This window comes from Phalacrocorax carbo, chromosome 2 (assembly GCF_963921805.1).
Source record: "Phalacrocorax carbo chromosome 2, bPhaCar2.1, whole genome shotgun sequence".
NCBI classification, from domain to species: Eukaryota; Metazoa; Chordata; class Aves; order Suliformes; family Phalacrocoracidae; genus Phalacrocorax; species Phalacrocorax carbo.
Window position 1 is genome coordinate 143,192,260 of NC_087514.1, and position 25,599 is coordinate 143,217,858.

The 25,599-nt window shown below is 40.6% G+C and overlaps 1 protein-coding gene across 1 annotated transcript; it reads right to left on the reverse strand.

Annotated features, from left to right (window-relative positions):
• Positions 1-6,023: 6,023 nt before the first annotated feature.
• Positions 6,024-19,212, reverse strand: STEAP1 (STEAP family member 1). Its single transcript, XM_064444662.1, has 5 exons — positions 18,778-19,212; positions 15,491-15,595; positions 12,829-13,341; positions 11,351-11,515; positions 6,024-10,137 (listed from the first exon to the last, which is right to left on the reverse strand). The coding sequence occupies exons 2-5, from the start codon at positions 15,581-15,583 to the stop codon at positions 9,880-9,882; spliced, it is 1,029 nt and encodes a 342-aa protein (XP_064300732.1). The 5' UTR covers positions 15,584-15,595; positions 18,778-19,212; the 3' UTR covers positions 6,024-9,879.
• Between the last annotated feature and the right edge of the window lie 6,387 nt (positions 19,213-25,599).

Genomic DNA, 25,599 nt, shown 5'->3' on the forward strand with positions numbered 1-25,599 from the left:
TGAAGTCCAGTTAAGGGGTTTCAGGACCCTTGTTATTGGCTTTTTACGGAGCACAAGGTCATGTATGACCTTTCTACTTCTTCCTATTACTCTGAAACAACATTTGCTTTGTGGTGTAAGTTATAGAAGGTCAGAATTTTTCTTCGTGGTTTGTGGCTGCTCATCTTAGAAAGCATCTACAAAGTGAGACAGTAGGTTCTAAAAGTGTGACGTTGTGCCTGTAATTATTGCTGGACCCCAAGCCTGGGGGGTTTCATAATGCAAACAATTAAATCCAGAGCAAAACTTTCAGTCAGTTGACTTGTTAACCAAGAACAGACACATACATCCTTCCTAGTGAAGCATGGATATTGCAAAACTGAAAAACTCATTTAAAAGACAATACTTGCCTGAATACTAAAGTAGCTGATGGAAGCATAGGCTAGATTGCAGCTTGACCACCATTTGACAGCCTAAGATTAACGTGTTTGTTTTACTAACCAGATTTTAGCTCTTCCAGTTCAAATTTCCTTTACAAAGCTGGAGACCACAGTTTTTTCTTGAGAGCAGAAGAAAAATGAAAATTAATCAAGATCATGCTGCGTAGTGTGTAGCAACATGGTTGTGAAAATGTAGAAATAGATCATTTAACATATAACATATTTGTAACCTTCTTATTACATGTATGTCATAGGTTAGGTCTTCAGGTAGTTTGTTCCGAACATTCTGTTTCACTGAATGGGACCATACCAGCTGTGTAAAATATTCCCTGAAAAATAAAAATGAAAACATGATAATGCAATAGCAACCAAGTACTGTGAGAGGAAAATCCATATCTTTAGAGTGATGAAACACTAATTCTGTTCCCAGTCTTGTGAAGATTTATGTAGTTAATTCCACAGAAATTAACTGAGGCCAGTGAGTTGCTACAGAGCCTGAGAGTTAAGCAGTTCAAGATCAAAGCAATAGCTTTTTCTTCAGGATTTAAGTTGTCATTCCAACACATTTTTTTCCACCCAGAAAACTTAGAGGAGTGTACCAGTCTGAGAGATTTCCTCTTGAAGTACAGGAACATAAGAAACACCCTACTTGGTTAGACCAATAGCCTATCTAACCAATTAGTACATGTTCTAGAGCAGCAAAACAAAATGGTCTTTAAAGAGAGTGCGCAAGCCTGGCTGCTGTATTTTGTACTCTCCTCCAAACTGCTTTTAATGTCACTTTAGGGACTGTTGTTTCTGAATTTGTGTAACCCCCTTTTGAACCTGCTAATGCTGTTTGCCTTCACAGCCCTCTATGGCAGCAAGCTCCAGAGGTTCTCTGCCCACTGCATAAAGATGCACTTTCTTAATAAATTGTAAACTGATCAAGTAGTTTCACTGAATCCTCCCTAGTCCTGGTAATGTGGATTTGGTGAAAAACAGTTCTGTGTGTATCCTATCCACTGTCTTCAATATTTTGTAAACCTTGATTTTATCCTCTTCCACTGTCTCATTTCAAGAATTTCCACCTTTTAAGTCTCTTCCTGTAAAGCAGCTTCTCCATGCCCTGAGCATCTGAGATGCTCTTCTCTATACTGATAGGTTAAATGATCAAAGGCTAATCATCGTGAACACAAAGACCCAATGAGGGTCAGAGGAGCAATAACAGACAAAGGAACCCCAGCAAGCTAATCAATGAGAATGAAGCCAAACTACCTACTGCCAAGACCATCCACGGGGAATGACCAGATCATTGTCCCTGGAGTGAAAACCACCAAGTTAATCAAGGGAAGAAACTCTTTCCCCTGAAATGTAATGCAAACTAAAGAGGTGTTTTCCTACAGGGATGTGGGACTTGTTATAGTGTATATATACACACACACACACATACATATATAGTGTGTATATATATAAGGAAGAGAATTGTATGAAAATTACTATGGGCTATTTTAAGGGGATTGCTAGACCTACTGTGGGATGTTTAGGGAAAGGACCAAAGGCGGGGAAAGGGAGGGATCAAGGTGGAGCAGGGAGGAATAAGAATGAGAAAACAGAGGGAAAGGGCATTAAAAGGGCCAGTCAGTACATGATACCTCTTCCATCTCCCAAACATTTTGTAGGCTCTCAGTTTCACCCTGCTTCATTTATGCACCCTCACCTCATTCTAGTAGCTTAGTGTATTCCATTCCTGCTTACCCTATGATGTATTTCATTTTCCTCTTCCTCACCACTGGCATTCCCCACCACCAATTTTTCCTTATTCTTTTAGCACCTTGGTATCAGAAACATGTAAAAACCCTATTATATGGAAGAGTTTTGAGGGAGGAACTTGGAAATAACTAAGCAAGCATAGGGTGTTAAAACAGGGCTGAATGAAGCCGGGCAGTTGGTGAGGAGGAGATTTTGTGGCTCAGCTGCTGTTTTGTGATATGGAGTGCTCAGGCCAGGCTTTGGTAATGAAGAAACGGTAATAAATTTTAGCGCTGTTCTCTTGATAAGGCTGTCTTGATGGAGGGTGCACAGCAGAATAGAGTCCATCCCAAACACTGGAGAAGGTGAACAATTCATTGGTAATTGTGTCTGCCTAGACCTGAAGTATTTATGTGACTGCAGGGGACAAACCTTACTCTGAATAGCTAAGTAAAAGCCCCATTGGTTTCACCAGAAATTTTGCCTCTGCAAGAACTGAATGGTGAGGATTAAATATCTGCAGTAGAATAGTGATATCAGAACAAGAATAAAACTGAAGTTATTAGGAATTACTTTTCTGAATATAGTCTGATGCATCACCTAATTCTCTAGTTTCAGTTGGTTCCCTATTCTGCGTAATTAAGCTTCATTATGTGTTCCATAAACATTTTCCTTCATTTAGCATAGCATACTGTACACTCTACCAGGAAGTAAAGCAGCCATGTCTGCTCAACTATAAGCACAATCTATTTGAAGATAACTCAGTTTATATGTAGATTGTTATGAAAAGTGGAGCAATATCTATGACTCATGTCTCTCCAGCTTCAGAAACAGTATGTTCTTCATCCATAGTAAAACCATAGGGCTACATCTCAGACAGTAATTCCTCCAATCACAGAACCACTTATAGCCTTGCTGGTGTTCATAGATATCAGTGGAATTTGAACAGATTTCCCCAGAAATTCCAAAAATGGTATTTCAGCAATGGAGAAGTGGTTGCAACTTAACAGGTTCTGCAGGCCAAACTTTGCACACACGTGGGCTCTTTGTACTTGCTCATTCCATTCCCCAGCTCAATGTGGATAACCAGCCCTCCCATCCCGTTTCAAGGATTCACTTCAGTTTTTTCAGATTCTCTCACATCTGCCATTCACTTGTCCTCCATTTTACCCATCTCCCTGACTAAGGGTTTCTGTTCCCTACTATTTTGATGATGTTGCATTAATCTCATTCAGTATCCTCCACCTACTTATTTTTCCCCTTGAACATCCATTGGGCTCCTTTACTCTTTCCTCTCATAAGGAAATCTAGTGCTTGCAATGTCTCCTTTTCTCTTTTCCCCACATCTCCAGTTGTCCTGGTCCTTCCCATTCCATGTTAATGCCTCTTTGCATAGCTTCATAGTCCCAGCCTTCCTCTGCCCCAGAATACCCTTTTGTCTGTCATTAATTATCTGGGAATAAATAATTTAGGATGTTCATATCCTTGTGAATGTACTAAGTCTATTGCAAATTAGAAGGCACAAGAGAAAGCCATCATTATTTTAATTATGGGTGCCATCAAACAGTTTTTATACTGCTAAACTCTTGCAGAGATGCTTGAGGTGCCCTGTAAGTGGCTTGTTTTTTCCCCATTTCATCTTCTTGGTTTTTTACTTTTTAAGGATTTCCTGTTTCCTATATGAGTATATATGCCATATATGCGAGTCACAGGACTGGAAGAAAAAGCAGAGAAAAAATTAGAGATGGGTTATGTGGCCATTCCTCAAGTCTAGCAAGAAGATACTTCTCAGTATTTCAAGTAATGGAGACATTCACATTGAAATTTTTTTTTCAGTAGAGTACATCCAACAAAACAGTGTAAGCATGTATATAAAGACTGCACATGACTGCAAAGTACAAGATTGACTGTTCAGTTCAAAAAACCCCACGCTTGGCTCACTTCTTTTTTAACAGTGAGCTCAAAAGATGACATTGAAGGACCGAATACTTCCATCAGTAGCAGTGGTAGTATTCTACCAGTCCTACAGGGACTACACAACTTTAAATAAATCAAGAACATAGCATATTTATCTCAGTAATATACTTTCGTGCTACAAAAATGAAATATACATAAAAATAAACAAAGAAAAAAGGTGAAACAACTGTATCTTCTGTTGCATCATCTTTATTGGAAGTAGCTGTGACCTTTTCTGTAGGTTTATAGAGTTTGGTTCACTGACTTTTTATACCTTTTCATTTTAAAATCTCTGAAAGCTTATTATGCATACTTAAATTAGCCTCACCACATCCATTCAAATGTTACATTCAACCTACAGAAAAGTTCAAATAATGGTGCAAAAGTTGAACCCTACTGCAACTGAATTCAAAGAGATTTTTTTTAGGGAGTCCAAGGTCTCACCTTGGACCCATCAGCATGCTGATGGGATCAAGAAATCCTGGCAGTACTGAAAAAAATCAGTGGCAATGATCAGCCATTGCCAGACACTTACAGTGACTGCCGCAGACTACATTCTCCAGGGGTGGATTCAGCACGTTTTCAAAAAGCTGTCTTTTTGTTTTGCTTTGTTCTTTTAATGCCATTTTAAGAAAATCGGCTTAAAAGAAATTAGTCTGAATTTCAAAAATGGTTTACGTAACATCTCACGTTATCAAGGGACAGTACTAGAAACTATGGATATAGCAGAAAAAAAAGGAAGACGAGATCATCATCTCCACAGTCATGTAGAGGTCAGTCGGTTTTGTATTTTTTTCAGTCAGTGGCAATTTCTAAAACACATTTTTGCTTACTGATTCATGGAAAACTAAGAACATGACAAATAAGTGAAGCAATGGAACATTCTTGCTACTGAAATAGAATTAAATACCTTAAGTTTTGAATTTTAGGAGCACTTGCAACCATGCAGTTCAAGCTGGTTTAAGTTAAGCTGCCACTTTGTGCCATTCCTCTTCCTGTCCTTCCTGATGGCTTATGTGCGTGCCTCTCAGGTGAATCAGACCAGTGTATGGATCTGGCTGAATCATTCTTTTCCCTGTATTACTTTATAACTGGATTGAGTTCCATAGTCTGATTAACTTCACAGCTTTGAACACTTGCAAAACTGAGAGAACAGAGAAGACTGGCCAAAGGGAGGGACTGCTTACAGTAAATGCTGCTGTCAACAGGAATTTACATTAAACCATAGCCAGCACAGCCCTGGCTCTAGCTTCCGGGGCACTGATTGTTGGTACCACTTCTTGGGAATAGTATTCTGGGATTTGGCTCCCCCAGGTCACCTTGGCATAAAATTCTTCAAGTCCCTTCAACAATTTTTGAGTATCTCTCCAGGGTTTCAATTCTGTGTCTCTAACTTAAATGTATCAGGGACATAGAACAACTGAAGGAAGTACTTTGCAGCCTTTGTAGAGGCACTGCAGAACCACTTAAACTAAGAGTGATGGATTTTTACCCAAAAATATGCCTGTATTCCTTTCCTCTCCTCAGTGCCCTCACCATTCTTGAGCTTTTCCTGGAGTTTTCAGGGATTTTCCTGCTTTTTTTTCAGGGATCATAGGTATCCCTCCAAAGCACTCCACAACTAGCTCAGCTTACTCTCCCTTCTCACAAAATCTCCTCTGAATGCTAATATATACAATCTGTCCGTTAAAAGATCTGTCAGGCAAATGTGCTTTCATTAAATCCTGCTACGAAAGTGTCCATTTTGCTTTTCACATCTTTGTCTTCTCTCCTTTGGAGGCTCCAGGCTCTGCACCAGCATGGGGAGAATGATTCCCCTTGACTGAAATAATTTTTATTGATCATGGCAACAGCTCTTCTAGAATCTGCTGTGCCTTTTTACCTTTATGCCTTGGATATATATGACGCAATAGCAGATACAGCATACATTGAAGCATTTAATGATGCACAGTTTTATAAAAGTAATCAGTGTTATACAAAGAAGTGCCTAAAATTTGCACACACATTGATTTTATGTATTATAGTAGTATATAGGTATTTTAATACACTGAATATTGAAATAGGCATGTAAAGATAAATTAAAAGGTACATATGCACTTATTTTAATTAGTGTTGAACTAAATCATATGACAAAGGAATAAAATACTGTCAATAACATTTTCTTCTGTAGCCCTTTATAGCCCTTACATGACCCTCCTCCCTCACTGAATGCCTTAAAGCCTTGAACATACTGTTGCAATGTCCCGTGTTATTGCTCCAGTTCTGCAGATTGGGAAGTGAGTTTCTTAGAGGTGAAGTAGTTTACTGAAGTCTTACAAAGCAGGGAAGAGACTTGACACAAGGTCTCAAATTCTGGCTCTAAGCATTCAACTGTGCTTTCCAGAGAAACGGCTAGCTGTGACACAGAAAACCTGGCTCCTACTTGAGAGAATCAGTAGAGAAAAACCTACTTGAATGTCTGGATGTCACGTATGACTTTAGGAAGAGCTTTCATAGATAGAATGAAAATTTCAGCTGGCAGAAAACACTTCTGGTTTTGCCCCTGAGCAATGCTAGAGAGAAAAACCTGAAGTGTCCCCAGCTGAACAACGAGCATAAAGGTCAGTTTGGATAGTATGTTATGATCTTGAAATTGGTTTTCATTTGTATATTAGGATCTCAACCCATATTAACAGGTTGAAATTAATGAAGTTATGGTAGTTTGCACTACCTTGTGTAACGAGCACATAGAGCACAGTATTGCAGTTGAGTGCTTCCTTAGGACATGAATTGTAAACCACTTGAAGTAGGATGAATCTAAATTTATCACTGCTGCACCACAAACAGAAGATAAATAAAGATGTACATGTACATACATTCTCCTTAGTACTTTCTGAAAGGAGTTCAATGCTTGTGATTTGCCTTGTTCTGATTTTATGCACTAAATACAATGGTACAAACAGTTCCTTTCTGCTGCCTGGATAAAGATGTGTTAGAACAAGACAGCTCAAACGCTTTTTACAAAGCATTGAATATAGGCAATATATTTACATGCCCATGGAGTTCTTGGTCTGTTTTCTAGCATGGTACCTATAGTGAATTCTGCAATAAAGATCTGTCTCCAAATTGGACAATATCTTACATATTCAGAGGGAGAAGAGTTTAAGAATTTGGACAAAAAATTCAGAAGGACATTTCAATGAAGAATTTCATTCAGTTTTAATTACAACTTTGGAGTTAAAGTCCAATTTTCAAAAGTGACTTAGCGGCCTAAATCCTACTGCTCTGCAGTAATATGCAGACTCCAAAAGCACAGAACCTTAACTTCCAGCTTCTAGTAATTTCATAACCATATTGACCATACTTCTCTACTCAGTACCCACTACTGTAGGTCATCCATAATGGAGCCCTCGTGCAAAAGATTACAGTTGGTAATGGTGATAATAAGGTGAAAAGCCTTGAAGCCCATTATTATTCCCCTGAACTACTTTGCTCTCCAAATGCATACACATATTAATTTGCCTTGATTTTGTTCCATACATGCCATATGAATAGCTTTGAATGGCTTCTTCCAAGGAGTGTCTTCATTCACCTCTTTTCAGTTTTCAGTTATCAAGGGTCAGGTGCCACATGCCTTGTTATCCCTGAAGCTGTTTATATTCCTATGTGCCAAGGGGTTAGCTTCTGTGACCAGCTGTAAACAATTAGTCCAACTATTTGACCAGAATTTGACAAAGTTGGGAGATTTAATTAAATTCTCCAGACTTTCTAAGTAAGGGAGCAGCAGGACTGATTCTGGAGAGCACAGTTCAACACAATTTAGCATGTATTTCAATAAAACCAAATGCAATTCTTTTCAGTGGATGCATACAGGGGTTGCTTGGAGTACTTACAGTCTCAGCTTTGTCCTAAATAGTAAGTTTGAGCACACGTTATGAGTAGCTAGTGGACAATACAGAAGACAAAGGGTTTTCTTTATCATTGCACTTGCCTCAACCTGTTCCATTAGAAAAACTATTTTATTATTTTTTATGACTCCTGCCAACAAAGTGCAGGTAATACTCTGAATAAGCCTTTGGCAAATATTATTCTTTAACCCTAATACAACTTCTAAAAGATTTTCTTTATTTCATTAATAGAAATGTAAATGCCAATGCATTGACAACCACGCTTTCCTGTTCTGTTAGAAATTTGTTAGATTCACATTGCAGACTAGTTTCCTGTGTTTCAGAGAGTGTTTACCTCTGTCATACATCACTGGTTTGGTACATAATGCCATTCATTTCTCTTCAGTCTATATTATGCAGGCCACCATGTCCCCTGATATTTTTACAGTACTACATTAAGTGCAAATAACAAGGCCAACTTTTAAGTTGCAATAACTGAAAGGAGTTATAACCAGGAAAATACAAAATGTAGTATCCCTGTAGCTATTTAATTTGTCTGTTATTTATATTCAGTGTACCAAGTCCGCAAATGTACAACAGAATCATTAGCTGCAGAATCATTACCACCATGTATTACATATTTTTTTACGCATCCATTGTTTTCCTGTTTGTTTTAATAGCAGATCCATTACCAATTACGATTCTCATGCAGATGATCCCAGCAATAGGTGACATCATCAGTCCATGTCCTAGTCAACTCATTCAGGAAGCCTGGCAGAAATTATCCTAATGCTGGGTGAAAATATTAACCACTGCATAAAATATTTAAAAACGGATACTAAAAAATGAATTATTCATTTAAAACATTCAGCCGGACCTATGCAATGTAAGGAAAGTGAGGTTTATTGGCTTATATGAAATTTTTTGTAAAAGCAAATGCATTCAGAAGCCATTTTACATTAAAATCTCACCAAATTAATGTCAAGATTCAAATGTCTATTTTTAATGTTTTTCTTCCAGTCACACAATTGTGCCGGCCCTAGAGTAAACAGTAAAACACATTTACCTGACGTGGGTTATCCCACTGGAATAATTTGTGTGAATAAAGTTTAGTACGTGTCAAGGGCTGCAGGCTTAGGTCAAAAGCATGGAAAATTTCCAGCATCAGAAACAAAAGAACATGTTCATGGAATAAAAAATGGGAAATGTTTTATCGTTTCAAGTAAACAAAGACACACCTAGTCCTGTATAAGATGGAGATCTGAGTCTAAAACCTCTTTTTTTAGATTGTGCACAAGCCTCAGGAGAGATTTACCTTGTAAAGTTCCCTGCAATTCTGCTTGCCCAATTGTCTAAGTTCAAGACCTGGTGGGAATACACAGTTTCTGCCTGGCTCATGTGCCAAGGTCCCTATTCTGCAGAGTGAAACATAGGATGCAGGTGATCAGGGGGAATGGGATGATAAATACTCTAGTTGTTGTCCCATTATAATACTGAGAGTTAACGAAGGAACAAACATGGCTGTGGGAAGCAGAAAGCATTCCTGGATTCTGTGGCGTAATAATTAATTTACTTTCTGTGGTCATCTGGAGCAATGACTTATGCTTGCTTTTCCCTACTGAAAGAATTACAGTTGAGACAATGAAGCCCTTGGATTTTAAGAGGAGTGAGTCAGAAGAAAGAAATTATCAATATCAGAACACTGAATAGAATAAAGTGTAAAATGAATGTTTCCACCTTCTGTTTTAGCAAAGGTCCAAATTGCATCAAGTATCCCATACTCCTGAGGTCGAAATGAAAAGAGAAGAAGAAACATTTATGGAAAATATGAAAACAGACCTTGCAAGTGAACTTTTCATGGCCTTGAGCATATTTACATACATAGACAGGAAACGTCCAAATTTGTTCTACAGTCTGGAAGTCATGCTGGTTTGATTGGTTTGTGTGTTAGCTTCCCAACCACATCTGATCTTTTTTATCCTCTTCCTAAAACATGGGAGCAGCAGCGTGCATTTACAAAGCAGAACTACAATAGGAAGAAAAACTGCAACCATAAATGAAGGTGGTGTATACCAGATAAATTGGTTAACATCAACCCACTTATTCCAAGCAAACACCAGTGCGTGAACAGTGCATAGCAGCAGAGCTAAATATCCCATCTTGCTCTGAAAAGAGAAAGAAAACAGTAAGCTGTTTATTTTTTCCAACTGTTAAGCATATACGGAAATCAGGAGGGCCCTCAACCAACACACTTAAGTCAAAGGCGAGACCACTGGCTTTGAACTAAAATTTAGGACCTACAATTCAAGACTTCAGCTGTACCCCTCTATGCCACCTTAAGAGAAAACAGATGAGGCACATTTTTCAAGTATTGCTATGGTACTTAGCTAGAGATCACAGACTACAGGCTATTCCTGAAAAAGGGTCAATTCTCAATATCTCAATTTTAAAATGTCACCTGTATCCTAAATTACTTTATTTCTGTAATAAATTTTTATTAGTTCAAAAGCAGATTTATAAATGGCTTGATTGATTATTTGCAAAGAAAAATTTTAAAGTCAATCAAAATCAGAAACTCTAGTAAGTCTGGTGCTACGACAAAAGCAATTGCACAACTACAGGAAACTGAAGCCGTGCATTCCACTTGCAGTGATAAATTTGGCTTAATTCAGGAGTAAAGGAAATTTTATGCTAGAGTTACTAGTAATTTTGAGTTTCTTGTTGCATAAAATCTTGATATTGTTGGAAAAATGGAATTACTCATCAGTGAAGTCAAACACTGCCTTTCCAACTGCTAAATCTACAGAATCTGATTTTTGAGTATAAAGGTTATTTCTTTATAAAACAAATCCAATATAGTAGTATTACTCTTCTGGGTTTCTTCACCATAGTAATTTAACACTGAAAGCAGTCGTGCACTTGGAGACTCCCTCCTAGACCTGTCCATATATATTCTCTGGAGAGCTGAAAACTTTTCTTACAAATGATGCACTTCACAGAGTGGGCAGAATCTCAAATCGCTAATTGTAGGAAGATATACATATCAGATCTATTTTTCAAATTCAGATCAAATTTTCAAATGCCAGGTACTTAGTAGCTAATTGAATTTTCAGATTTTGGTGTTCAGGGATCTAATTTAACACTTGCTTAACTCTAGTGTGATCATATTGATGTCAGCAGATCCACCCCTGATTATTACTGTGTATGATACAGGAGAACTAAGACCAAACCAGATACTTAGGTGAATGAAGCAAACTTGTAGATTGGTTTCACTAACTCATCTGTGTTTCGTCTTTCTAACTCCTAATAGTCTTAGCTGATAACATACAGTCCTACAAATGAGGACTAATGACATGCAATAATGGCATTTATGCGTACCTGAATGTAGTGGAACTCTCTCCAGGTCAAAGACTGACTGACAGATGGGATTGATGTTATTGCCAACAAGGCCAGAAAAGCAAGTCCCAGAATTCCTACAGACACATAAATCTCCATTCTCCAAACATCGTGTTCAATCCAGGCATTTTCTTTTTTTTGCTTGACCTGCCAAAAGAACAGCATATGTAAAGTGACAGGCTGGCACACTTAGCCGTTCATGTGAAACACAGCTATTTTCACCTTAATATTCAGGAAATCAGCCAAGAAATATAGTATTTTTGTTTGTTTGAGTGTCTCTGAATGTAACTACTATTTACTTTTGATGACAAAGTTTCCACTAGTATCTGCAGAGCAAAGGTGGGCTTTAAGTGAGAAGAATTTAGACTTCGTCAGTGTCTTGGCCCAGGACAGACTGGTTCTGAGGCCTGTTAGCCTGCCTTCACAGCAGGAGAAATCTTATTCTTTGACAAAAAAAATTCCATCTATGGCTAAATACCATATCTAGGAGATTATAACCACAGGAAATATATTAACAGCACTATTTTAGGGAGCTAATTCAGCAGGCATTCTTAATGATGGTATCCTGCCAGGATAGCTGTTTAACTACATTTTTTTTAAAAATGTACATTCAGCCGCACTGAATACAACAGTTGGTATGGATGAAAAGGTTGTGATTTTAATAAACTTTTGTCAAAGCTTCTCTTACTTACGACCACTTAACCAGCTCTTTGATGCTGCTAGAGATCACCATGGCATAATATGCCCCAAATATGATAATTTTTTCATCTTGAGGCCTGGAATCTCAAGGAAATTTCTGGTAACCCATTCAAGTCAGATTACCAGTAAGGCTGATTTCAGGATTTTCAACAGGTAGTTTGACTGTTTACATAATTCTTAAGAAGCTGCTAAGATCATATTTTGCTTTTAATAAAACTCTAGATTAGACTTTGAGGGCAATAAAGATGTACATCAGCCCAACTGTGGAGCCGCCCACGTTCACAAATTTAGTTTGTGGCAAATACAGATGGTTGTGATTTAGCTCAGCCTTCCTTCATTGCTGGCTAATTAACTTTACAAAGAAGATGTCTAAACTGGTGTGTGCTCAGTTTTTGTAGATAGTTAGATTCCACTGGTGCAGAGAGGATTAATCCACACTAAACTAATAGCGTGCCAAGCCAAACACTTAAATGTTCCTGTGAGGCAAGTATAATTATGTGCATTGTACAGAGAGATAAAAAATCTGAAATTAAGAAAATGGCTTATTTAATACACGCTGGCACAGCTCTGATGACTCTTGGCTCTCTATTACATGCTTTAACAACTAGGTCCTGCTCCATCCCTTAACAGCGCTCTGTGGGGATCTGCTTCAAAATTAAATGAAGGCAATGAAAATAGCTCCCCCCATCCAGATTTGCTTGAATGACCAAGACAAGGATTTTCTGAATACAGAAGGGTTGGTGTTTGCGTGCCCATCATACCTGCTGGAACGCCCAGTTCAGCAGCTTGTATCTGTACGATCTTCTCATTGGATAGCATAGGCTATAGCAGGCGTGCATTGTAGCGAAGAAGAAACTGAGAAGTCCAAATTGCTTTCTTGATAACATCCATCTATCCAGCCACTGGGGAAACCTTTTATACTTGGTGCCAAAGTACAGCTGGAAACCAGCAGCTAATATTCCTGGTAAATATACTAGTGCTAAAAGGGTAATTGAGACCACTGGTAAAACTTTGTTTATGACAAGGATTGGAATTTTATAGAAAACATTTTCCTTTCTGGTTATAAAAGGATATATAACATCTCTCATAAATGTGTAAATAAATGTTAATAATGAGATCACAGATGCTATCTTCATTGGCAGGTGCCACCTGGGGAACAGATCCTGCTTGCAGTGTTGTTCTGAAGAGTGTTCAAACTCACCAAAATGGTGTGCTTGATGTAAATTAAAAAGTGCAGCTGCTTCTGGTTGATTGGTGACTTGCATATCCACATTCTGGAAAGGACAGAAAGGAAATAAGAAGTGAGTTCAAGAGAAGATTAAAAACCTCAGTAATGACAGTATTTTTCATCATGGCTTTTAGACCATACTGCACTGAAACCATATACAAAACATACATGCTATTAAAGACAGGGTAGCTTGAAAACATAACATTTCAAACAACATAGTCAGTAGTTGAGCAAGGCACTTCTAGCATAGATTTCTCATTCTTCATTCATTATCTGTAGTGATTTCAAAATAGATTTTAATTCCAGGAAGTTAACTACAGCGCAAGAGAAGTTGGATTACGTTATGTGAAGCATCATTACAGCTTCTTATGATAAGAGCTACAGATTTCAAATGTCAAATTTCAGCTTCAGACTTAATGATGTCGCCCAAATAATATGCACAATAACAAAATCAGAGTCAAGACAATAAAATATTTCATTCAGTCACTGCTATTTTAATGACATTTAATTGGAGGAATAAGGATGTAAGGATGTTTGGGATCCAGGGTATTAGACCGGCTGCACATCTGTCAGCTCCAGCATCAGGTCCCATGGTCTTCTTCCTCTCCTTCACAAATGTAATAGTGTCCTCTTAACTTTTATGAAACCTTGTGAAACTGAGTCACTTCAGTTTAAAAAGCTGAATTTTCTGCTGCCAAGTAGGCATGGCTTGATTCTAGACTCACAGAAGATCTTGGCAGAATTATCACAGACTTTAGAAGCAGCTAAGCCAGTACAAAATATTAGTGTAATATTATAAACTGTTTACCTGTGATAATATATTTAAAGACTGTCCCATATAGTTCATTGAAGAGGTTCATGATCAGTATACATACAAAATGAAAATATGTGTATCTACAGCAGGACATTGCATTTGATGCGGCAGACAGCTGACCAGGGGTGGAGAACTAAGAACTGATAATATTAGGTAATAGACATATAAGGCATTTAATATTCCCATAAAATATAAAGTAAAACTGAACTAATGCTGCAATGGCTCAGCGTTAGAATGGCTAATGTGGCAGATGTCCAGACCTCCAGAAAGCAAAATGGCACTGTCTGTTTTGAGGAAGGCAAATATTAGTAGTTTGAAAGTCATGAATTAGCATTCTGCTAGGATAGAGGAGATCTTCCTATCTCAGCAGTATTATCTGGCTTTATTCTTAAGAAGCAGATATTACACTGAAGCTGATTAAGGGGTCAATTGAAACAAGACACTACCTGTGAATAATGCACGGATAAGTAGGTGCAAGTCTTGTGTTCACCTTTAAGGATACGTAGGTGTTTTGTTTCAACAAAAAGATAAAATACGTACACTGCTATCTTGCTGGAAAATCCTAATCAGAGACAAGGTAGACTGTTTGCCACAATATGCCTGACTGACTTGCCTACAGTGCCTCACAGTAAAAATGAAGGACATGGTCTTCATTAGGATTTTTAGCTGAAAGCTACTACATGTTTATCTGATAATAAAAGCATATCTTTGTAACAGTGAAGATGTAGCCTAAGTAACTTCTATTCTCTAGTCTGTGAAGAGTCGAGTGTAGTCTATGCATTGCAGAATTAGAAGCTGGTAAAAATTATACAAACTGAGATTCACATCTGAACTAAGTTTCACCTAGAAATCCCTGTTTCTTGAAGAGATGGTTTGCAAAGCCTAATTCAGTATTTCACAGCCTGTGAGACAGTTTACATTAGAATAGAAAGTTGTAACTTGAACTACTTCTGTGCATCAGCAGTTGCAGAGGCAAATGCTATTGGAGTGGATTGTTTTCCTGGACTTTTTTGTGTGATGTGGAAAACTTACTGATGTGATGTGGCAATTTTGAAGACTTCTCCAAAGATAAATTTTGTATTCCTGTATAAAAATCCCAAATTATTTCTATAGAACTTTGCTCATCTGGTAAAATGCAACTAGCAACTAACCTCATGTAGTTTTTAGCTGGCCTGGATTTCTTGTCTTTCTTATCATTGACTATGATTAAACTGAATGAGATGCTCTTTATCTTTTTATCTCTTCATGTCAATATTGTGACAAGACTTTAGAAATATTGATGATATGCCAGTATGATGGCAACACTGTTTCTGGACAAAATCAAATTAAATACTGCAATATTCTGTGTGACATATGAGCTGCTTTTTTACAGAAACATTACCAAGTTGCTAAGGTTTCCTGTATTTCTTCTCGGCATGATGATTTGACCTGCATTCTGATCAATGGCATGATTATCACCTTCCCTCTTCTCCATTGCGGAAACTCCCTGCAAAACAAACACAGGATGTAAAACAGGTTTTGAAAAGCCCTACTGGAAATTTGAGGCCTATTTTTCCCTCAAAATGCTTTCTTCCCTCTCCTCCACCCATTTGCTGGAGAAGGTGTGATAATCTAGGGAAAGGAAAATCTGTCCTCTGAGAACAGAAAAGCTCAGCGTGTTGTTTAAGTAAAGCAGAGACTAAGAGAGAGTATGAGTCAACAGAATAAAATCACTGATGAAAAATGCCCATGTTGCCAGTGGAATGAATGCATTAATTTAGGCTGCAAGTTTTTAAATTACAGCAGATAACTTTGAAACAGCTTACAGAAATAACATGTAAAATGTTATAAAGGTGGATTTTGGTAAGTTCATGAGATTTGCCAATGCAAGAAACCCATGCAAATGTGTTCTTTGAAGAAATGCTTTTCAAGAAATCAGAATAAAGAAAAGGAAGAGAATGGATAAACTGGAAGAGATGTTTCTGAAAATCCTAGGATAGCAGGAAAGAGAGTATCCTGAAGACTGGAAAATACCTAAAAGGACTGCAAGGACCCTGCAACAAGGACTTGCCATGTGTGCATCACACTCGCACACTGCAGGAGTGGCACTAGCACCACACCACTGCAAGCTCAGGGTGCCATACCATGGTGTGACTGTGGCTACCTTGAAGACAGTGACTAGGTAGCTCTTCCATGTACCTTCCTACTGAACAGCTGAATTACTAGACATGAAACTGTTTTGCTAACTACCTAACTACTGATTCTTTCATATCCATAAACCTTTTGGGAAACTGTGTGGACAAATCAGACTTAGACAGTTGTCCTTTCTTTACTGCGTCTGGTTCCTCCAGCGGATGAGTTCTACAGTCCTGTACCGTCTGCTGTGGGTGTGGGTTTGCTTTCTGCCAGGCCACCAGACTCCAAAGCCAAAGTGTTCTTTTCCTAAGTATTTCTCTTGGTTTTTTTTTTTTTTCCCTCCAGCTAGCAAGCTCTCCCTTTGGGCATAACCTTTCAGCCAAGTGTTGCAGAGTAGGGTCAACAAGAGCTTCAGTCTGAAGGTCAGGCTGTTAACCCTTTCCTACACCAGCTAATGGATGGTTTGTATATCCTGCGCACAAGAAAGCTCCGGCTGATGAAGGCACGTTTCTATTTTCCCCTAATCCTAGGGCTTGTCCTAGAGATTTTATCAGAAGTTTCAGGGTATCAGGTATCTTCATAAAGCCTCAGCTCCTGCAGTCCCATGATTGGTTAAGAATTTCTACTTCTATATGTTTTAATATACTGGATTTCTAGCTGTTACAATGGTAAAGAATAGTTTACAAAGAACTCAGTATAATGTACTTACCTGGAAAAAAACAATAACAAGTACGGTGAGCTCCACATCTATTTTTAAAATAACTCAGAATACAAAGGGCAGTCACACTGTTTTTGAGGCCTACCTTCTGATTTTTAAAGTTTGATGTGAAAAAGAAACAGACGTAAACTTACAGACTGACTTTTTAGTCTTTTAGGTAGTAAGACTGACTTCTTAAAATTGTTAAAACAGCTTGTGGCTCAGATCTCTGCTGCTTTTTAATTTTTTTTTTTGTACTGATCTCCGCTGAGCTTTTAACTGTGAATAACACCGGTCTACATGAGCTTACACAGGAATCCCAGCCACTTCATAACTCTCCTCTTCTGACTACCACACTGTCCTGGGGGTCCAAAAACATATTTTAGATTAGGAAGAGCTTGACTCCCTCTATTCTCATGCTGCTATCACTCTTCATTTAGAAAATTTAGAAACAAAGAGTATGGTAATAGTTTCTAGCTAAAGGTTTGTATTGGTGAGGATGCAGTAAATGATATCATGATGTGAAAAAAAAAATAAAATCGATGAGCTAGAATGCCAGCTGCTGATCCTAAAAGCTGATTTATTGGTTCTTTTGGGAAACAATGTTCAATACAATGTTAAATACAGCATTAATGGCTTATGCAGCAGAAGACAAAATGGAAAGAAAAAAGAAAGCGTGTGTGAATGAATGCATGTGCTCATCCATGGAAATATGGGTTACAGCCATGTGACTGCATGCAAGGAAACACAATAGTCCACGTGACTTCTGATACCAGAGTTAACACAAAATTATTTCTTGGGTACGCCCAATAACAAAGCGCAGTAATAGTCTTGGAAAACCCTGAACACAAGGCACTTGTAATTCCACTATTCGATGCCTTGTGAATTGCCAGAAAGGAGTCATCTACAGCATGTGTCTTTTTGGAATACATCTGAAGGAAAAGATTTAGGAGTCCTGTGAGAGGCAGAAATGAGTCAATTATAGCCCTACCTAAGTAACAACTGTTATGAAAGAAAACAGTTGTAGTAATGTCCATCCCCAGTGCACACCCCTTCTGCTCTGGCAGGGAGCTGTGAATGAGGATGGAGGGTGTCCAGCTGCAGAAAGCCAAGTTTCCAACGCTGCGAGTACGCTACTGCATTTTGTACTATGGAAACAGGCTCATCCTAACGCTGGACCAACACGGACCCACACCGTGCAGACATGACCCCGAGAAAACATCGTCCAAAGCCAGTGAGAGGTTTTCCTGAGTAAGGGGTTTCAGTGCAGGCTCCACGAAAAAAGAAAAATGGGTAAAATAAACAGGCTATGATAATAATGATGAGGTGACGGAAGAGGCACGGGACAGCGACTACATCTCTCTCCCGTGGCACCATCAGAAAACGACAGTGTGAAAGTTAGGGATAACAGCGCCTACTGCATCGCGCGGGAGGGTGCGAGCGCCCGGGGCAGGAGTAGATAACTCTCCCTGCTCTTCACAAATTCCTCCGAGCTCCGTAGAAACCCGAACAAAATCCCGGGGGTCGGAGCAGAAAAGCCTTGCTCGGCGTTTCTCCGCGGTCAGAGTGCGCCCGGGGCGGTGTGCGGCGGGGGCGGACCAGGCCGGCCGGGCAGGGCCGGGTGGGCTGCCTGCCTGCCCGCCCTCGCCCCGCCGCTGCGCGGGGGAGCCCGGGCCCGCTCCCGCTCCCGCCGCGGGGTCCCCGTCCCGTCCCGTCCCGTCCCGTCCCGTCCCGTCCCGGCGGCGGCCGCGGGGCGGGCGGGGCCCCGCGCCGGAACCCGGCCGCAGCCCGGCCACGCGGGCGCCTCCCCGGCGGCTCCGCCGAGGGCCGCCGCCGCCGCCCCGGGGCTCACCCACCTCGGCCCGCCGTCGGCCCGGCCTCTGCTTCCCGCCACACGCCGGAGACCCCCGCCGCGGGGGCCGGCAGCGGCCTCCGGCTGGGCTCCCTCAGCAGCGGGGCAGTCTCCCGCCGGCGGCGGTGCGGGCGCCGGTGCCCGGTGGCGGCGCGGCTCTGTCGGAGAGGGCGGACTCGGGCCCGCCGCGGAGCGCCCGCCGGGCTCTGAGGAGGGGAGCGGCGGGGCGGGGGACGGGGGCTGGCCGCAGCCTCCACCTCCCCTCCCGGCCCCGCCTTTCGCGCCCATCCCGCTCCCCTCTGCGCCGGTGGGCTGCGGGTGGCACTCCCGTGTCCCGTCCCGCGTCCTGAGGGGTCTCCCCTCCGACACCGCCCGGGGCCGCGGTGCCCGGCCGTGGGTCTGTCTGCTGGGGCCTCGGCTGGACAAAGGGCGCATTCACCTGCGCCCTCCCCGCCCCGCAGGAGGGAGGAGGAGGAGGAAGAGGCTCCTGTGTGCGCTGCCTCCTCGGGCGCCCCTCGCCTCCGCGAACCTGCCTACGGCCGGCAGCTCCGCTCCCTCCGCCGGGGCGCACACGGGGGGTGGCGGGAGGGTGCTGCAGCGCTTCGGGGCACCGGGGGGCTGCCCCGGCCCGCCAGCCGCCCCAACGGCGCAGTCCTTCGGGTCCCTGCCCGGGAAACCTCCCCAGCGCCTTTCAGTCCCTTCCCCCTTCCATACCTCTCACTCTCTCAGCCTGACAAAACGCTGTATTAAATCCTGCTTTTAATACAAGCAGTGCTCACTTTAAAAGTTATTTTTTTTCCTATATGCCATGATCTTGTCCCTTTTTTGGTGCTGGAGATTCTGAAAAGGCCGCTGGCTCCTGCAAGTTTAGTCACACAACAGTGCGAGCTATCATTATCTTGTGAGAGCTCTGTTTTAGCGGATATTTCAACATTTAGTGGCTTACTCACATCGCAGACAGCATGGCCAGTCTGTCTCAGAAATGTTTTAATTTCTTCACACAGAGCTCATTGCGTCTTCCTCAGGATGTCTTCACAGAAATGATGCCAAGTTGCATCTCTTTATATCTTGGGAACATATTTTTTTTCCCCTCAGTAAATGTCAAGTGGACATAGGCTCCAGCAGAATGCTACATCTGGCAGAGAAGAGGAGATTGCCTTAGAAGTAATAAAAGCTAAAATAATTGTCTTTCCTGTGTTAAAACAAACCCTTCTAATTTTTCCTTATAGTTGCTTTCATTAGCATATTTGCCTGTGCTTTGCATGAAGGCTGCTTTCCACGTGCTTTCCGTTAGTCACTTTTTTTGCAAGGGATGCTAACTCTTGTATGCTCTCACTTTTATGAAAGTGCCGTTTGATTTTCTTTTCTACTCCTTTTTTGCACCGTAGGTTTGGGGTTTTTTTTCAGTTCCCTGCATCAGCAGGGTGACGCCTGGCGGTGGGAGCGCAGGGGAGGAGGCTGACTGCACCGGGCAGTGCTTACACGCCGGGTGAGTGGGAACTTGTAGTCCAAAGGGCTAAAAGCATCGTCGTATTCCAAGTGAACTCCATGGTAAAGCTCTCCTCAGGAGTCGCTGGTGTAGGCTAGTGTTATGGGGACTACATTTATAGACCAAAAGGTAGCTCAAGATGCTGAGAAATTACAGCATCTGGATATACTATCTCAAGGATGGGATATGCTTAAGATAGCCATAGCCTTTTCATAAAACACACAAGAGCTAAGCTCCTGCATAAGCATTCTTGGAAGACGAGACAAAACGCCAGCCAAAGTGAACCTGGGTATTAAATAAGTATGTAGTAAGCTGCTTTGCGCAGATGCTCCTCGGTATCTCTGCCCAAGCAATCCTCTCTCTAGTCTCTGCATCCTGAGTACTATTAGTTGCTTGTCTGTGAATAAAAATGGAAAGCTCATTTTATGTGGGTGCTGACAGAGTGGAAGTAGATTAAAATGCTAGAGAAAACTTTCCTTTCATGGCTACCCTAAGACATGACTTCCAGGTCATTCAAAGTACCACTTGTATTAGAGTGGTTTCTGGAAAGCAAACTGCATGGCAGTCCTCCTGCAACCTGTTACCTCGGGGTGATACTGCTGCACGCTGACAGCTTTGAACTGATATTTATGCAATGCGCTATGCAAGAAGTGTGAGACTTAAGGTAGGAAACACCACAGAAATCAGGAGTTGATTCAAAATGAGGTAGTTGCTCTTGGCACATGCAGAACGGGGATGATCTCACTGACAAAAATTTAAAGCTGTGCAGATTTGGCTAGCTCCAAACATTTAGAAGTGTCAGTATTCTTTAACTAATGTGTGAGTTGGGTGAGAAAGAGTAATACTTCTGTGGTTGCTGAAGTGTGACAGAGCATTTTCCAGGTATAAAAAACACCCTAGTGACTCTGTCTTAGCCCGTCTGTGTTTTAGTCCTCCTTCTTTCTGGACAGAGTCTGTGTGTGATGTTGAATGGAAGATTGCATTTTCTGGAGGAAAAAAAAAATATTGCATCATTGACAAGATTGCCTGGCAGTGCTTTAATCTTGAGGACGCTTTCACCACAGTTTATAGAGGGAGAAGTCTGTGGTCAGGGCAATTCATCTGCTTCTGCAACTGCTCTTTAGGAGCTCTGACAACAACTTGCCAAATAGTTGGAAAAGTGGTGCCGTCTTCCAGTAACACAAAGGCCTACGTATAATCATACTAACACTTAGTCTTGCTCTGAACTTGTTGAGTAAGCTAAGGGTGACTATTACTGTCAGCAAGATGACTCTAGCATGCCCTTGCATGACTCAGAAATGATGCTGCATGGGGCTAAGTGGTATGGAAGGGTGGAAACCATTCCCTGTAATTTGGACAAGTGCAAGTGGGCTTGGTTCAGCTGTTGAAACAATGGCTAGGTTTCCAGGATGGCACTGGAGGGGGTTCAGCAGAGGGTTACCAAGGTTGTGAAGGGCTTACAGCACATGCTCCCTGAGGAGTTATGTGGAGGAGCTGGGCTTGTTTAGTCCGGTGAAGAGCAGACTAAGGGGTGATGTAGTAGCAACCCTCAAACGCTTGAAGGGGAGGTACAAAGGTGATGAAGCCCAACTCTTGTTGGTAGCACCAGGGAGTGTAAGAACAGTCAGGAGTCACAAATCACATATCAAAGGTTCATATTGGATTTTAGAAAAAACAATCTTCACTGTTAGGAGAGTGAAAATCCAGAGGGATTGTGGAATCGTGGGCATTTTCAAAATTTTGCTATACAGAATGATGGCTAACTTCACAGAATCACTGAATTGTTGAGGCTGGAGGGGAACTCTGGAGATCATCTAGTCCACCCCCTCCACTCTACTGGCCTAAAGCAGTGTTAACAGAGCAGGTTGTTCAGGGCATTGGCCCGTTGGGTTTTGAATATCTCCAAGGACTGGGATTCCACAACCTCTATGGCCAACTTATTCCAGTATTTGATCACTGTTACAGTAAAACAGGTTTTTTTTTTCTTTTTTTTCTCATGTTTAAATGGGATTTCTTATGTTTAAGTGGAAGTTCTTATTTTTAAATGCAATTTCCTATGTTTCAGTTTGTGCCCATTGCTTCTTGTCCTTTCTTTGGGCTTCACTGAGAAGAGTCAAGCTCCATCTTCTTTACTTCTCTGCTCCCTCAGCTATTTATATGTATTGTATACATTATATGTATTGCCTTCCTGAGCCTTCTCATCCCCAGGCTGAAACGTCCCAGCTCTCAGCCTCTCCTTGTAGGAGAAATGCTCTGGCCCCTTAATCATCTTGGTGGTGATCTGTGCTGAAGTAACTTCAGTATGTCTGTGTCTTGCTTGTACTGGGGAGCCCAGAACTGAACACAGCACTGCAGATGGGTCTCAAAGGGGCTGAGAAAAGGGGAAGGATCACCTGCCTCGACCAGCTGGCAATGTTCTTCCTACTGCAGCCTAGGACTTGATCTGGTACTGGGAGGGGTCTTGCTTTGGGTAGGACAGTGGACACAAAATTTAACTGCATTAACCTTTTTGGCCATGAAGATGTGTGAGATGCCAACCAGAAGGCTCTTGCTCAAAATTCCAAATCCCAGCAATCTGTGAAAAGGAATAATAAAAATACACGCTACAAAGAACCATGTATAAACTTGGAAAATTATGAAAGGATTTGAAAATTCATTTTGATATGCAATCAAATGTAACCTGATTTTGAAAACTGCAGCACAAAAAACTGCACTGTTGGCTTCTAAATGGGACGGGGCTGAGTTGGGAATGGAAGGGGTAAGTGCGCTCTGTTTGTATTGTGAGTGGGAGTTGCAGATGCACCTGGCAGGGAGTTCCTTGTGGGTTAAGGCCATCTGAGAACAAGGCCATCAGACAACATCTTTGGTTTGCTGTCATTTAATAAGCTCCTTTATCCAAGGCAATACGATAGAAAGAGATCAGACAACTGCTGTGTCCCCTGTGGAATGACCGTGAAGTAAAGGACCAGCTGTTCTTAGCGAGTAACATTGTTAATGTCAAACAAATTTCTTACTTGGCTTGGATTTATCACACAAATTCTGATTCAAAGAAGTGGCTCTCAAACTACTTGAAATACTTGAATTCCTCTGGAGGATTTAAGTCATCGGTGCCAAGTTATGGGAAGCTGAGAAAAAGAAATACAGTTGAAGAACCCGGAGGCTCAGGATTGTTTGAGAGGGCTGTTCAATCCAGTTCAACACATGTAAGAAACAAAATTATGTACCACTTCTCTTGAATTATGAGAAATCAATAGAGCCACATGACACCCAAATAAATTTTAACAGTGATACTTTCAGACTCTGTTGAAAGTACAAGTAAAGGCCACATGACTGTTTCAGTTAAAGTTCAATTAAATAAGTTGAAAACCAACTCAAAGTAGAAGAGAATAGCAGTATTTTATTTTCTCATTCCTTGTAAAAGAAATTACATTCTGATTTCAAGTATATAGTTTATAGACAAGTACAGAAAGCGCTTCCACTCCTGGTTTGTCAAACTAACACCTTTCACAGAATTCCTTTCTGACAATGCATGTCATTTCTTGGAAGCAACACAGAATAATTTGTTTGATATCTAAGAACAAAATTTGATTGAATCAGGCATAGTGATATTCTTTGTGTATAATCACATACTCTTAAAGTAATGCTTGCCTTTCTCATTGTGTTTGTCACTTTTACTTACATAATATCTAAAATTGTACCTTTATCCCCAGAAGCAGTTATGATGCTTTTCTAATTGTGGTGTTTTGATGATTTCATGATTTTACTGCACACATGTCACTGGAGTACAGAGCTGACTGCCTTAAAATACTTATAATAATGAAACCAGTGATAATAGTAATCACAACAGTAATTTATATACAGATTAACAAAAAAGCTGCAGCACTTCAAAACTGTAAAATATAAGGATACAGGGGAAGGACAGACCCACAGGGGAAGGGTTACTGAGCAATGACAGAATACTGGGCATGCAAGTAGGTATTTGACCTGCCCCAGTTCAAGAGTTCTTTTACATTTCTGCCTCTGCTTTTTTTTCAGTTTGCTTTTTTTTTTTTGCTTAAGTCTGATTATGTAGCAGCGAATAGTAGCAGTATATTTTCTGCTGTGGTGTACATGGGTATTCATTTCCTCTAACTGTTAAAAAAAGATAGTTTTTTTACAATATTTCCACAAGAGTGATTTAAAATTAATATGCTTTGGAACATACCTTGTGAGAAACATTTAGTGTGGTTTATTGCCCATGGCTATAACTCTTTGATAGATTTTGTGGTTTGGAAATGGCATTCTAATGTCATTATATTTTCCACTGAGAATTTCTGAAGGCGTGTGGTGAGACCACAAACTTGTCAAAACATTGCAGGATCCCTCCCACAACCATGTCCTTTCCCAGGCTTTCTACTTCAGGAATTTCTCAGAAAACCTTTCTGCACCCGATAACGTATTTTAACATCCTTACAATTTGTAAGGAATTTTTTGACACTGTACCTTGCATTTATGTCATCAGTTTTTTGCCTATTACCATGGCGCCTACAAGCCATAGTCCATAGTGTTACATGCTATGCAAACACAAACCACAAACACTAACACCTGTGCAGGCTACCAGGTAGGTTTCACGTTCAAAACAATAGGAGTGGGATGATGCAAGCATATAGGGAAGAAACAGTGGTGAATACAGTTTCAGGAACGTAATGAGACGATGACGGTTAAGATGTCAGGCTGTGGTGATGATTCTCCAGTGTGATGACAGTAGTTCCAACTGCTGGCTGCCATTGTAATAACAACAGCTTCCTAATTTTAAAGAGGGATTTGAAGGAAGGCAAGGAATTAGCTTTGTTGGAACTTACAAGTCATGTCTCGGTTACCGAGATATCTTTGAGAAGTGAGCAGATGTGAGAAATTCTTAAAATGCTATGCTAAGGGTACTGAGGTACTTAAAAAAACCTTTCAGTTTACCAGGCTGTTGTTAAAAAATTGATATAATCTAAATAAATATGGAACAGAACCTGCCAATACATTTGGAATTACTTAAATAATGTAATAATTATTAACAATTTAAATAATACCATAATTAATTTAAACAAAGCAATAAATACTTCAAAGTTGTCTGCTATCAGATTTTGGGCAATTTTTTTTTACATGGAACTACTACATTAATACATTTATTATGGTTGACTGGTAAGCGAATTGTTGCTCACATACAAAGACTGACAGCACAATTACACATATGTCTTCAATATGGAAACAATTGTGCTAATTAAAGCTTGTTAAGTTGGATATTTTGCCAGAGTTGGGATTATTTTTCAACAGTTTAAGTGCTAATATTGAAATTTTATACCAATT